The sequence below is a fragment of the Vanessa cardui genome, chromosome 6 (assembly GCF_905220365.1).
Source record: "Vanessa cardui chromosome 6, ilVanCard2.1, whole genome shotgun sequence".
Taxonomy (NCBI): domain Eukaryota; kingdom Metazoa; phylum Arthropoda; class Insecta; order Lepidoptera; family Nymphalidae; genus Vanessa; species Vanessa cardui.
Genome location: NC_061128.1, coordinates 7202245 through 7216334, shown reverse-complemented (window position 1 = coordinate 7216334; position 14090 = coordinate 7202245). Strand labels below are relative to the sequence as shown.

Sequence of the window (14090 nt, the reverse complement as noted above, 5' to 3'; positions counted from 1 at the left end):
CTATACTGTAGAACGTATGCAATGTAAGAGCAAAAATCTGTATTTATTTACGACATCACATTAGAAATCACTAAAATGATCGGCGTTTCTCTTCTATATCATGCATGTATTATACATATGACCTTCCTCTTGAATGACTCTATCTATTAAAAATAAACCCGCATCAAAATCCATTGCGTAGTTTCAAAGGTCTAAGCATACATACGGACAGAGGGGCAGTGGCTATCGACTTTGTTTTATATTATATAGCGATATAAATAAATAATTTTTGATCTTAAAAATGACACAACATTAGCATATTATATCATATTTTATATTAACCGAAGTAAATTTGTATAACACAGGAACTTTAAAATAAATGTGTACAAAATTTGACGTCACATATGACAATTACGAAGTTTAATCCCATTTACTGGGAAACAATTTCTGAGACCGTTAAAGTTACAAACAGATTATACGTATCTTATAACCTTTAATATGAGTGTTATTGCGAAGTAAACCTTGTTTTTAAAACAATATTTAGTTATATCCGTATACGTTAAAAAGGATAATTATGATTTATTATGCATCTTTTCATAAAGTAAAGTGTTGTTGTAATAACATTATGTGGTCGTACGCTTAATGTGTAAAAAGCAAAATAAAGTACATGTCGTGACTTTTGTATCAACGCTAATTGTATTATTAGATTTGCTTTTAATCGCTTGAAAGAAGATTGTGTGGAAGTATTCGTAAAAAATAAATACAGCACCTCAATGCCGTTTGTATCTTTCTTCTTAAGAAGAAGAGTTAATACTCCGACAGATATAGATTTCCTCGTTTTTATTCTTACACAATTTCGAGAATAAACATAAAGATTAATTGAGCACGAGATTAAGTACAAACAGATTTTGTTCACTTGCACAACAAAGGATATTGTCAATTCGATTCGGTCTTATTATGCTCATTATAAGGCTGCAGATCTCATAGATACATTTCTATTTATTAGATCATATCATTGTCTATATATTTTAAACTAAAATTAAGTTTTAAAAATATTAAATTTTTTTACACTGATAATAATTAAGGTTTAATGAAAAGTCCATGAAAATATATAATTAGCAAACGAGAATTTATTTAGTTAAGTCACAAACGAAATTTCGAGATTAGAAATTTCGAGATTAGAAAAACATACCTAAATTTTGACTCATTATACATTTTGTTTCTCGCAGTTACGTGTACCATTACGTCAAGTTCTTCGTCCTCGTGACCTGACGGTGATTATTAATAAGCGTCACCTCAAAGTGGGAATTAAAGGGCAACCGCTCATCATCGACGGGGAACTGGATGCCGATGTCAAAATTGAAGAATCCACGTGGGTGCTGCAGGATGGACGTAATTTACTCGTCAATTTGGAAAAGGTAATTTATATTGATCATTCAAACCAAATGCACCTCGAGTATCTAACACGTAATAACCCGTATATTTGTTTTTATGGTATAGGTTGGTGGACGAGCATATGGTAATGATGGTAAGTAGTCACCATCGCCCATAGACAATGACACTGTTAGAAATATTAACTATTCCTTACATCGTCAATATGCCACCAACCTTGGGAACTAAGATGTTATGTCCCTTGTGCCTGTAGTTACACTGGCACTCACCCTTCAAACCGGAACACAACAATACTGAGTACTGTTATTTGACGGTAGAATAACTAATGAGTGGGTGGTACCTACCCAGACGGGCTTGCACAAAACCCTACCACCAAGTGAATTACTAATATTTACAACTGTATATATGGATCAATTTATATACGGAATGAACTAAGAAATATTATAAAATATATGTCTAAATTTCATGACTAAAATATCTCATTACATTGCTTTAAGCTCAGGAATATAATATTAACGTAATCAGTGACAAAATTTAGTAACTTCATTGTTCTCATACGATATTGCTCAGTAGGTACATACATATGTATATAGTCATATGTTTTACTATGCTACGTTTGATACTATTCATTGCTTTCACGTTTTTATTTGATTGTAGGTACTTCTGGACTCTTTTTGATTTTACGATAGCGTGTTTCATGTTTGTATTGAAATTATTTAATTAAATTTTTATCACCTAAGGTTAACAAAATGAATTGGTGGAGCCGCCTTGTTACGACCGATCCTGAAATATCAACAAGGAAAATCAATCCAGGTAAAATTATTAACATTTTTTGATTAGCATAGACATAAATAAGCTCATTTGGTCGTATGAGTTTGTTATGTAAGATATTGTGTATTCCCTGATAATTGTATCATTAGATGTATACCTAAATCTTTCGAAGATTATAACTGAAAGATTTTAACCATTTACATGGAGATGGATTAACGCAGCATAACGACGATTAGTTATTAACATATTATTATGTAGGGGGAACCGGGGTCAAAGGTAAAAGGTGAGCTTTGTAATATATAGAAATCAAGATTTAGATATTCAATAAAAATAATGGCTAATCTTAAATATAAGTTATGACGTCAAATGTAATGTACCATGATTTGTGTCTTCAAGTGCAGGCAAAGCTTTACTTAAAATAAAAATGTACAAGCTAATCGAAATGTGACGAAAAATATTTATAAAATTAGGGTCACATCTTATAAAACAGACTAGCAGTAGGTCAACAATTATAACGTAAATGGAAAAGTAGGTCTTGAGATTAAATTAATCATCGATTTATGTCACGAAGATACCTTATTAATAAATTATATTTAAATTCCAAATTCAAAAACATCGAATCAATGAGAAAGTTTTATAAATAGTTTTATCGATTCTTTAATAAGAAACCCGGAACTCTTTACAGAATATGATTGTTAAATGTTTGTATGCTACTTTGACTATTATAATTATTAAGACACACGTATCAAAATTGCGTTTCGTCGTAAGTCGGTTGTCAACATTTCACGAATATTATACAAAGAGAATTCTTACAGAATCGCACGGAGTGTCTAACAGATTTATAAGTCAAGGTTTCGCAAAATTAAATAAGTTTTCGTTAGAACAGGAAAATACTAATATTATGTAAGCTAAAGTGGAACAATTTTGATAAAAATTGGTATGAAGATAGTTTGGTTAGTTTTGTCACACAAATATTCTATAATTGTGAAAAGTGGGTAAATGTTTGGCGAATCTATATTTTTCATGTGACGATATGAAAATCATAGTATTTTTAGTTAATTCATAAAATGTTTGTGCATTAAATTGTGTGATAAAATGTATAAATATAAAATGCCGCGGATTCAGATAGTTGCTAATATATTCTAAATTGATGTTATTAATGCAAAAGGGAGTTTCATTTGTTTGACGTTTAAATCCATTACTAGAGCAATAAGAAAGAACAAAGGTCATTAAAATGTAATTTATGATGACAAATAAATGTAAAAGTACCACGATTTGTCTCTTCAATTGAAATTTGTCTGCTTTTAAAAAAAAGCTTTTAAAGTAACCTAACGTAACATCTACTTTAAGTAGGCCAATTTTTTAATTCGGTGAAAACTGTTTTGCTATAATGAATATCTTACTAAAACAAATAATTAAATGTTTGATAGACTGTTGCGATCATTACGTTAATTATAAATTTATTTTAAATACATTCTGTAATGATAGAGCCTTCCGTTCGGATTTCCTACATTACCTAGTATATAAACATTCAAGGATGTCAAGATGTCTTTCTAAGTTTTAAAACTCGTGAGAATTAAATAAATACTACTTTGTATGCTTGAACGATAAACGACATTGCCACGTTTCGTATCGATTGATTGCCAGTGTATTATTTTTCTATCACGACATCATATGTACATCAATAATATACAAATAATTGTTTGTTTTATTATTATATGCATTAAATAAGTAAAAAAGAAAACTTTACATTGAAGCTAAATATGAATTTGTATATATACGAGATTAATATACTACTAATGTTCTGCTTAAAAGATGCTACGTGTCGTGGCTGTGTAGCTATAAAATAATTTAACATAGATTATATATGATAAAAAGCGTGGACTTAACATTTGTTTTCATGTCATATAAACAATGTTTAATTGTATTCAATTAACACACCTGTGTTACTTAATTGTCTGTAAATAGGTATCAGATTTTAATGCCGCTCTTCTCTTTATATTATACATTCCGTACCGGTGGGAACATAATCTTAAATGATAATAAAAAAAGCGGTTTCATTCATATATTCATATAACAAAATCTTATATGTATTGAACCTTCTTACATGTCTATAGACAAGCTAGATAGAATGCATTCGCCTTGCTGGTCCACTTTTGAAATTTAAATAGAAACTTCATTGTCTCCCAAACTCTATAGCAATCGTATACATACTAGGCCAAGATTTCTTGTATAGAATTTTTTGCCAATCATATTCGCAAACTTTTTAATGATTCATGCAATGAGTAGATACTAGTTCTATTAAATGTACTTTCAAAGTTTATACTTTCAGAATGGACGTAATCTATAAAGTATATTTTTATTTAAACCAACTTAAAAAGGAAAGCTAACTGATTGAGTTGTTTTATTTTCTGTATGGTGGGCGATATATTCAATGATTGTGTGTTGACTTTTTTTTTTTAATTAATGATCATTTACAATTTATTAAGTGGTAAATTGGAGAATTCAAGTTCTGCTACTTACATATACATACAAATATCGTTTTTAATACACGATTTTTTTATATAAAAAGCACTGTTACTATGTACTCAGCGTGTTACTATACTAGTTCCTAATGACTACTTACAAAATACAAACAAACAAGAGTAAAAAATGCAGGCGTGTATTTTTAAATGTTGTATAGACCGTGGGAGTTGAAAAATATATTATTATTATTAATATTATAAATGTAAATAATGCTCGTTTGGATGTTTGTCCTTCAATCACGATCGAACGGCTGGACGGACTGAAATTTAATAGCGAAATCAATTACCTCGTTGAATTTGATATGAGATATATTCTTTATTTATTTTTCATAACAATAATACCATATATTGATTTCCTAAGTTTTAATATTTCCATATCACAATGTAAGACATACAAAGAATGAGAATGTTGGACGTGTTACCAAGGTGCGATAGCAGGCTGCGGGTAGATTAGTCCGTCAATTGTCATGGATTAGTTCAGTATTTTTTAATAATAATAAATAAATATGCGACAACATTACATAGATTACTCTGATCCCAATGTAAGTAGCTAAAGCACTAGTGTTATGAAAAATCAGAAGTAACGTCGGTACCATAAACACCCAGACCCAAGACACCATAGAAAACTAATGATAATCTACATTGACTCGGCCGGGAATCGAACCCGGGACCTCAGAGTGGCGTACCCATGAAAACCGGTGTATACACCACTCGACCACGGAGGTCATCAAATAATAATAGACATACTACTTCAATAAAAAATCTATGAGACTTTCAGATTTCATGACTATATATTTATACATATATTATTGTTATTAAAGATTTTATTGTATTCTTATACTATAAACTTATATAATATTTATCGATTACAAGTACTGTCAAACAATTTTAGTATCAATACTACATTAATGCAATTAGTGAACACCGTTAATAAACTGAAAAAAAAGTTCCAAAAAAAGTTCCAAAATGCAAAAAAAAATTAAATTTGATTAAACATTTTTGATTTTTCGGATTATTCTTTAATGATGTAAAAATATTAAGTAATAAAGACGAATAAGATAATTACGGGGATAGAACCGCTAACAGATACTAGAAATTACTATAGAGTACATACTATACTTAGAACAAAAAAATTCTAGATATGGATCGATAATTTGTATATAATCTTGTTTATATATTTATTATTTTTATTCCAGAACCATCAAAGTTATCGGATTTAGACGGAGAAACACGAGGCCTAGTTGAGAAAATGATGTACGATCAAAGACAAAAGGAAAGGGGCCTGCCCACCAGCGAGGAACAGAAGAAACAGGACGTACTTAAAAAGTAAGCGATACATATTATTGACTATGGTCGGAGTCATCATTTGTATCACCTTTGTGGCCAATGTATGAAAGATAAGAGATGAGAAAATGCTAAAATATTTATAGACTACTACCGGCTTATAAAAAGTTTTTAAATTAAATTAATTCGAATACCCAATCGAAGGATTAAAGATAAACAAACTATAGATTTTCAATATCGACGTGCTTTGCTGGTAGCTCAGCTGTATTATTAATAGGAAACAGTTATTAAATTACTTATTATATTCTATTTAACCTCTTATATCCAATTTAATTTGACTTTAAAGTTCCGATAATAACTATACTGACATTCAAAAGGCAATTTTCGCTAATCATCAATAAAATCCATAGATTATTCAAGATTTTCAATTCAATGTCAATGTACCGTTTGTATTTGTCTTTACTCCTCCTGCGGTTAGAATAGGCTATAAAATAAATAAAACGAAACATACAACTTTTAATTGAAGTTTTAAAATAGTACCCGTGGCTCGGAAGAAAATATTTTTAAAGTAGAATTTGTATTTAGAATAGTAGTACATTTAAAAATTCTATTAAATCACAAATTACACAAACTAGTGGTGTGTGTAGTGTATTTTTGTATTTCTGACTCGAGTTATTTAAAAAAAAAACATCGTAGCATCTTAAGTTAGCCAATACAATTATTGCGTCAACACTAATAATAAAGTCAAATGTATGTATTTAAATTACACTTGTAAGTATTAACTAGAATAAAACAGCCTCACATAACATTTTTCCTCATTCCTCTTTACGTGATCGATAAAGGTAGAATCATATTATTGGGCGGAAATGGTGACTTCTACATGCAATACATATAAAAGTACTTTATTAAATCGCCAAAAGTAAAACATATTATTCAACCTCTTATGTCAATACATTTCGCCTTGAAAACGAACATTTAACTTTTTCCGCAAAACAGTGCTCAGACTTCAACGGAATAATCTTTTCAAAAGATAAATAATATCCATTTTTTTTTACAGATTTATGGAACAACATCCGGAAATGGATTTCTCGAAGTGTAAATTTAATTAAAGACGAATAAAAACTTATCCAATTCTTCGATGTCGATGCTCGCTTTATTAAATAGGAGCTGATATTGTGTAAACGTTGCATGTCGATTTCATTACTTAGAAATTAATGGTCGAGCAAACAAGTTGTCTGTCCTAAAACTTATTGAACTTTTAAATCTTACTAAACCATATAAACCATTTATCTTGGACAGGTAAAAGTTAATTTAAACTCGTTTACTAGTCAATAGTAACATTTCAACAGATTTGTTAACGGCTACTTGATTTGCTTGATATAAATATTATTATGTTGTTTATATAATAAACAAATAAATGATTTTTTTTAATCGTTTCATTTTATTTCATCGTGTTTATTCTACTTTATATAGTTTTTAAACAAGAAGTATTAGTCTTGATTAATTTGCTGCCTTAAACTACTGTATTTTCAGTAGTTCGGAAGGGCAAAATAAAATCACGTGCAGTAAGGAACCAATCTCTTTATTACAATGCCCTGCAATCATTCAAATTAAAAATTGTATTACATGCCAGTATTAAATGTTATGCCAAAAATAATATAAATTAAAGTTGTACAATTTATTGATGATTTACTTACAATAATAATTGTATAATTAATAAAGTAAATATAATGGTGTCTGCTATATTCATAATGTGTAATAATAATGTGAGATAATTAATGATATAGAATCAAATTACCTCACACCGTATTGGAGACTCACTAACACTACTTCAAATGTTGTAGTGTGTTTACTTTCTGAGGTATTTGGGTTCGATTCCTGAGTCCCCCGATTGATTGACGACCCGAATATCAGAAGGTTTTTGTGTCAAAAAAACCTCAATAACAGATTGGAGCGTGGCAAGGTTTGTTTATATTCCCGTGCTTTGGCTGAGTCTGAGTCTGAGAATGAAAGATTCCGATAAAATAATCTCTCAATCTAATGTAACTGACTCGACATACATTTAGAAATCTCCTTCATTCAAAACCTCTGTGAAATCTCATCTCTGACAGGGAGACTGCACCGCAACGCAAGAAGCTGGGAAAATTAAACAACTAAATGACGATACACTTTGATTATTTTCATAGTAGGTAATAATACCTAAATACATATAAATAATACCTAAGGCTTACAGCATTTTGCTACCAGCTTTATGGAAACTAATGGAATTTTTATCCATAACTCCGATGTTATATAAGGAAGAGTAGAATAATGTGATAATAATAAAAATCAATTGCAGCTTAAACATCTCAGGAAAGTGGTTCGTCATTAAGCTCAACATCAAATGTTAAATTGAAGGGAGTAAAGAATTGTAGGCGTAGAGAACTAAGAAAGAAAATGAGTTAAAATTCTCTACAAATTTTACTCATTGTATAAGAAACCAACTTTTTGCCGATTTGGTTTAGCATTGGTATTTTATCACTAAGCATAATGATACAACTTTAAAGCATCATGTTATAACTGAAGTGTGTTTTTTTTTCCCGTATACTCATCAAAACTCGGGGACAATGTTTCGTCAGGAGCTCCGTACTCTTAAAATACAAGACTCGTTCAAAGTATTCATGAAGATCTAATGTAGTGGTGTGGAGCAGTCTTTGACAAAGCTTTGAATGCTTCGATTGCCTAAGACTTTTAAAATGATCATAATAACGTAGTCAAGTGTCATAGTTTTTTAAGCATGTGATCACGAAATCTGCTTTGCAACTGTGAAGTCAATTTTCTCTTACTTTCCAATCAATCAGTCAATGTTTCTGTAGTGGGACTATCCCCAAAATGTAAACAAAGCAAAAACAGCAACTTTATCTACATACATGGTCTTTATATCGAATTTATTTAAATTTTCATTAAAATAAAATTTCAAAAACAAAAGATTCAGAAAACTATCAAAAGTTGATTGTTTATTTCTGTTTTGTTTTTTTAATTGTTAACCATTATCAGTCCGATAAAGTAATGCTCAAACAGCTATCCTACGAGAACTCCCTTTAGACAAAAAATCCCTTACTATATGTTTTTTTATTTATCCAACAAACAATATGTCAATTAATAATAGGATTTATTGATTAAAATTCTTATTAAAAAAGTACACGGTAAGTTAATAAAACATTCCATCTACCGTATTCAAGCGGAAAGCAAGGCTTTCTTTTTATTTCTTGTCTTAAAAGTATGTATGTTTTTTGGAGAATTTTTGTAAGATACAAAAACACTTCGCTTGAAACATTATATTATGATAAATACACTATGAAGGAGCAATAATAAATACAATTTCAATATCTGGTGCCAATGATATTCTAATTTACTAGAACATCATTTTCTATTTAAGTTAAATTTAATTTGACTTAAGTCAAAGAATCCAGCAAGTTTTCATTAATGGAATAAAGTCTTCTGGATCTACGTTAAAAATAGGTGTTCCACAAGGTTAAATTTTGGGTCCCTTTCTATTTCTAGTATATAAAAATGATCTTCCTTTCTATGTTAATGGTATTTGTGATATAGTTTTGTTTGCTGACAGGGTAAAAACTGATTATGACGATGTCAACGGTGGATTATCACAGATACACAATTGGGTTACAGTAAATAATTTAGTTTTGAATGCTCAAAAAATAAAATCTATTTCGTCTTGAAGTAGCTGATACCACGGTGTTCTTAGGAATAGAATTGGATTCCAAACTTCAGTGGAGTTCTCATTTATCATCCCTAACAGGAAGACTCAGCTCCGCAGCATACGCGGTTAGATAAGTTAGACAACTGATATTGATACCGCTCGTTAAGTTTATTTTGGTTATTTTCACAGTATTATGTCATAGGGCATATTACTTTGAGGTAACGCTGCAGATATTGAATCTGTCTTTATATTACAAAAGAGAGCAATAGAGAAAGCTAGAGACTCTTCGGGACGTTTTTAACAAAGTAGGAATACTCACTGTTGCATCGCAATATATTAACAACAATATTATGTATGTTCACAGTAACATTGATCACTTTGCTAAAATCAGTGACAATTATTGTATGTGCAAGGAGTAGGTAAGGATAAGCTTATAACGCCAAGTTTCCGACTCCGCAAAGTCAATAAATCTTTTTTGGGGCCCTTTCTATAATAAAATTCCGCAGACATTTTTAACTTTGCCTTTTCGTAAATTCAAATCGTTTGTAAAAAATACTTTGGTAGAAAAAGCATATTATTCGATACAAGATTTTATAGATGATAAAATAGCGTGGGGTTATACCTGTTGATTTCCAAGCAGGATATATTAATTGAAATAATTGTATTTAACTAACATGACTTTGTATTTTTTAAACGTTAAAAAAGAAAGAAAGAAAAGAAAGAAAGAACACTTTTATTTGGGACCGTACAAAAATATCAAAATATAAATAAGTTTTTAAAAAGAGTAACTACTGAATTTCTTGCCTGTTTTTCTCGGTAGAATCTACTTTCCGAACCGGTGGTAGCTTCACTTAATTGTAAAATGACGATTCAAAAGTCCTTGTAAAAGTCTACTCGAATAAAGTTTATTTTGATTTGATTTTATTTACTGTCCTATCCTATTATAACATTCCATATGACATAAGATTGCAAATTACTTAAATTGTCTAGCAATCTGTCTGTGAGTTTTTGAATGCTTAAATGGATCTAATTTTTCTACTAGGGCCTACAAATGGGTGCTTTAAAGTCAAGGATAATCCTTCGAATGACCATCGACTCAATATTTTCATCATTCAAAATAACCGGAAGATTGCCAAGTGTCAACTGTCAAATGTGATGTTTGAAGTTAAACCATCAAATTGTCTTGTCGCCTGTCGCCACGACATAACAAAATAAATAAATGATAGTATTTCTTTTAATATAAATATCATATAATTTTGCAAAATGGTCAGGACTGTGTATTCTCCCGAGCATTGTCTTCAATATTTAGAGCAATATGCAACTCAAGAAAACTTTGTATTGGGATTAATATTAGGCCAGGTAATATATCTCTATTTCGGTAATTTTTTTTATATTAATTGCAAGTTAATTACGATAAAATTCAACTATTAACAGATTACTGATGCACGTGAAAATATAATTCACTTAGCCCGTACACCCGACGACAAAACTGCTGATACAGTTTCAGAGGAAACTTACGATTCACAAAAAACTGAAACCGTACGAAATTTACTAGGAGTGTCAGAAGCATGGGTTGCGGATCATGCAAAACATGTAACACGAATGTTACCAGGAGGAATGTTTGTTCAAGGTATGCATTGCTTTTAATATTTAAAATTTTAAAATGATTTTAGTAATAAAGCACACAAACTTTTAGTAACTTGTAAATCTTATAAACTAATACCAGATATTCTTTTTTTATGTGATTTCAACTTTATTTTTATAGGTATTTTTATCACAAGTGATGAAGATGTCTTTGAAGATCCTAACCATTTTAGTAAAATTAAAGCTATTCTCAATTTCATACATAAAACTTTAAGTAGCAACCAGTATATGTTTGGAAACTATCCTCATTTGAATGAGAGACTCATACTCCATATGTCTACTAGTACTAAAGTACTGACATGTAAAAGTATTGAGGTTGGGTCAAGCAAAACCACATCAATGAAGCCAGTTGAGTGGAAATTTTTGCCCAAGATGCAGCAATGGCAGAGACTAGACTGTTATTATGAGTTTGATGATGTTTATCCAGTCATAGTCAAGAAAAGTGGTATATCAGTAAAGCAACAATTCCAGGTATAGCAATATAGAGAATTCTCACATGTAGCGTAGTCTATATTTATTTATCATATTATCTTTTAGTATGTTATGAAAAACTTTATTATGATATTAATGAAATGATTTGATCTGTATTTTCACCTTACTACTACTGGTTATAGGAAAATATGTATTTGCTTTAAATGCCATTTACTTACTTATTTAATGTTGAGTTAGAATGGTATAATTATTTATTATTATATATAGATATTTAAATGAAATATGGATGTTTGATGAATAATTCCCAATTCTTATTATTTTCAGCAAATATTAGAAGTTGCATACAAAACAATTCAGTCAAGTGTAATGTTTATTGATGGAGAGTTAAAAGATGGTTCTGATGCTTTGGAACAACTTATAAAGAAAAAAAGGCTGAAGAGTAGTACAAAGACTACACAGGACGCTCCAAAATCAATGCATGTTTCTTTATTTGTGCCTTTTGTAAGTATTTAAAAAATAGTTAGCTTCACCATTAAATAATTAATCAAGTTAATTAATAATATAAAATTTTATTTATACATTAATTAAATACTTAGTTTACATTCCTACTCTTTTGTATGTGTGTTAATATGCAGAAGATGTCTATATAATATATTGCTCTTGAATAACCAACTTATTGAAAAATATTTGTATTTTTGTAACTGTAGGAAAATAGCCTTCCAGAAACAGTGGAATACCTAGAATGTGATGGTAACATACATTTTAGTGGGGTTGTATCCTCCAGTGTGTTTATGTACCCGAAGGCAACAGTCAGTGAAGCTATTGCTGCAGTTAAACAAGATATCATCCGTTCTCTAGCTTCCCGCTTCACAATGCATTGTGATGCTTTGATTGATGATAACTTGTTGCCAGAAGGTAAGATTATTTTTCATTTATATCTTGGAAAGTAAACTCAAACTTTTACTATTATAACTATGCAACAAGCTTTATCTACTATTTTAGTTTAGTTAAAACCTGTTTTTTGTATATAAAATTATCTAAAAACCCTTGGATACACTTGAATTTCACAATGGGTTTCACAAATGGTAGATTCTTCATTGTATTCTAAATCTAATTTAAAGTGAATATAAAATCATAGATATTACCATAATAATTGTTTTTAATTTTAGTAGTATTCGTTAAATTAGTAATAATTGAAAGTTTAAATTCATAGTCGTAATTTCTGCTTTTTACAGAGAAAGTCTGTTTTAATGAGCCACCACGGCGAGTATTGGTTCCTGTGGGTTCACTTTATCTTTGCGACTATCTCTTTCCTGGTGAAGCACCAGCTGAAGCCTTGTTGTCTGTTAAAGAGCTCCTCGACTTACAGATTACTGAGGGCGATGTAGTTTGTGATGTTGAAACTCCTGCCGGTATTGTATTCTAACTTATTTATATATTAATTAATAATGACGTATTTTTCTGAGTTAATAGGTGTTTTTCTATATCTCAAGGACTAATTAGCAATTTTGCATTTAGCAGAAAGCAATGCATACACATTATGTTTAGTGGTTACATATATTGTAGCAAAGCAGAAAGCAATGTTTTGGATTGGTGAGAGTGGTAATAAAGAGTACACCTGAGAATGTCCTGTAGTTGACTGGTCTCTCTTGAGCTGAGTCGCTGTGACCGTAGTTGGTCAGGATGACATTATAAGTTGTTCCCCGCAGCATAGCCACTTTTGGTGATTGTTTATGGTTACAATTCTTCTTTTGAGGGTCTAAGCTTGTAATATAGTGGACAAACTAATTAAAAATAAATTCTAGTCATTATAGTTAAGGATATTAATTAGTATGCTCATAAGTGCAAGTAAAACTATATAAATAGCTGTAAGGTAATATTGTAAATAATCAATGTAGTTATATAATTATTTTTAGATACTTCAGAGTTTGACGCTTTGGATCGCGATACAAGCAGTGAAGAACTCCTGGCAACACCACAGGAAGCTAGTCAGTTTATGTACATCACCGGTATTTGCTTTGCTATGTTTGTTTTAATAGTGTCGATTTTTATACATTATTATGACGCAATTGTACAATTCATGGGCAAACTTCTCACAAGGTCCTGAATTTGCATTTAATATACTAAATTATAAGCCCTATTTGTTATTATTTGTAAAAAACTGTTTACTGACTACATTACTGATGTAATAATAATTTTAAACATATAAAACAAGATATGCACCTGTTTTGTACAGATTATGCTGTGTAATTTAGTATTTAATTTTCCATAAATAAATAATTATTTTTTCTACATCTTTCTTTTTTTTTTATTTTTGTAATATCTTAATAACTTATTACATAACATTTCGGGCTTAATTATAA

The 14090-nt window shown here is 30.0% G+C and overlaps 2 protein-coding genes across 2 annotated transcripts in view; both read left to right on the top strand.

Moving 5' to 3' along the window:
• Positions 1-7382, top strand: part of LOC124530253 (nuclear migration protein nudC) — a 28362-nt gene extending 20980 nt beyond the window's left edge. The window contains exons 5-8 of the mRNA XM_047104310.1: positions 1209-1397; positions 2112-2184; positions 5864-5993; positions 7009-7382. Of these exons, the coding sequence (XP_046960266.1) occupies positions 1209-1397; positions 2112-2184; positions 5864-5993; positions 7009-7060 (444 nt within the window). The 3' untranslated portion in view covers positions 7061-7382. The remainder of the gene's footprint in view (positions 1-1208; positions 1398-2111; positions 2185-5863; positions 5994-7008) is intronic.
• A 3428-nt stretch (positions 7383-10810) lies between these two features.
• On the top strand, positions 10811-14019 carry LOC124530560 (protein odr-4 homolog). Its single transcript, XM_047104763.1, has 7 exons — positions 10811-11010; positions 11086-11281; positions 11417-11766; positions 12052-12228; positions 12435-12642; positions 12963-13139; positions 13644-14019. Exons 1-7 carry the CDS (start codon positions 10915-10917, stop codon positions 13832-13834), a joined length of 1395 nt encoding a protein of 464 aa, XP_046960719.1. The 5' UTR covers positions 10811-10914; the 3' UTR covers positions 13835-14019.
• Positions 14020-14090: the final 71 nt, after the last annotated feature.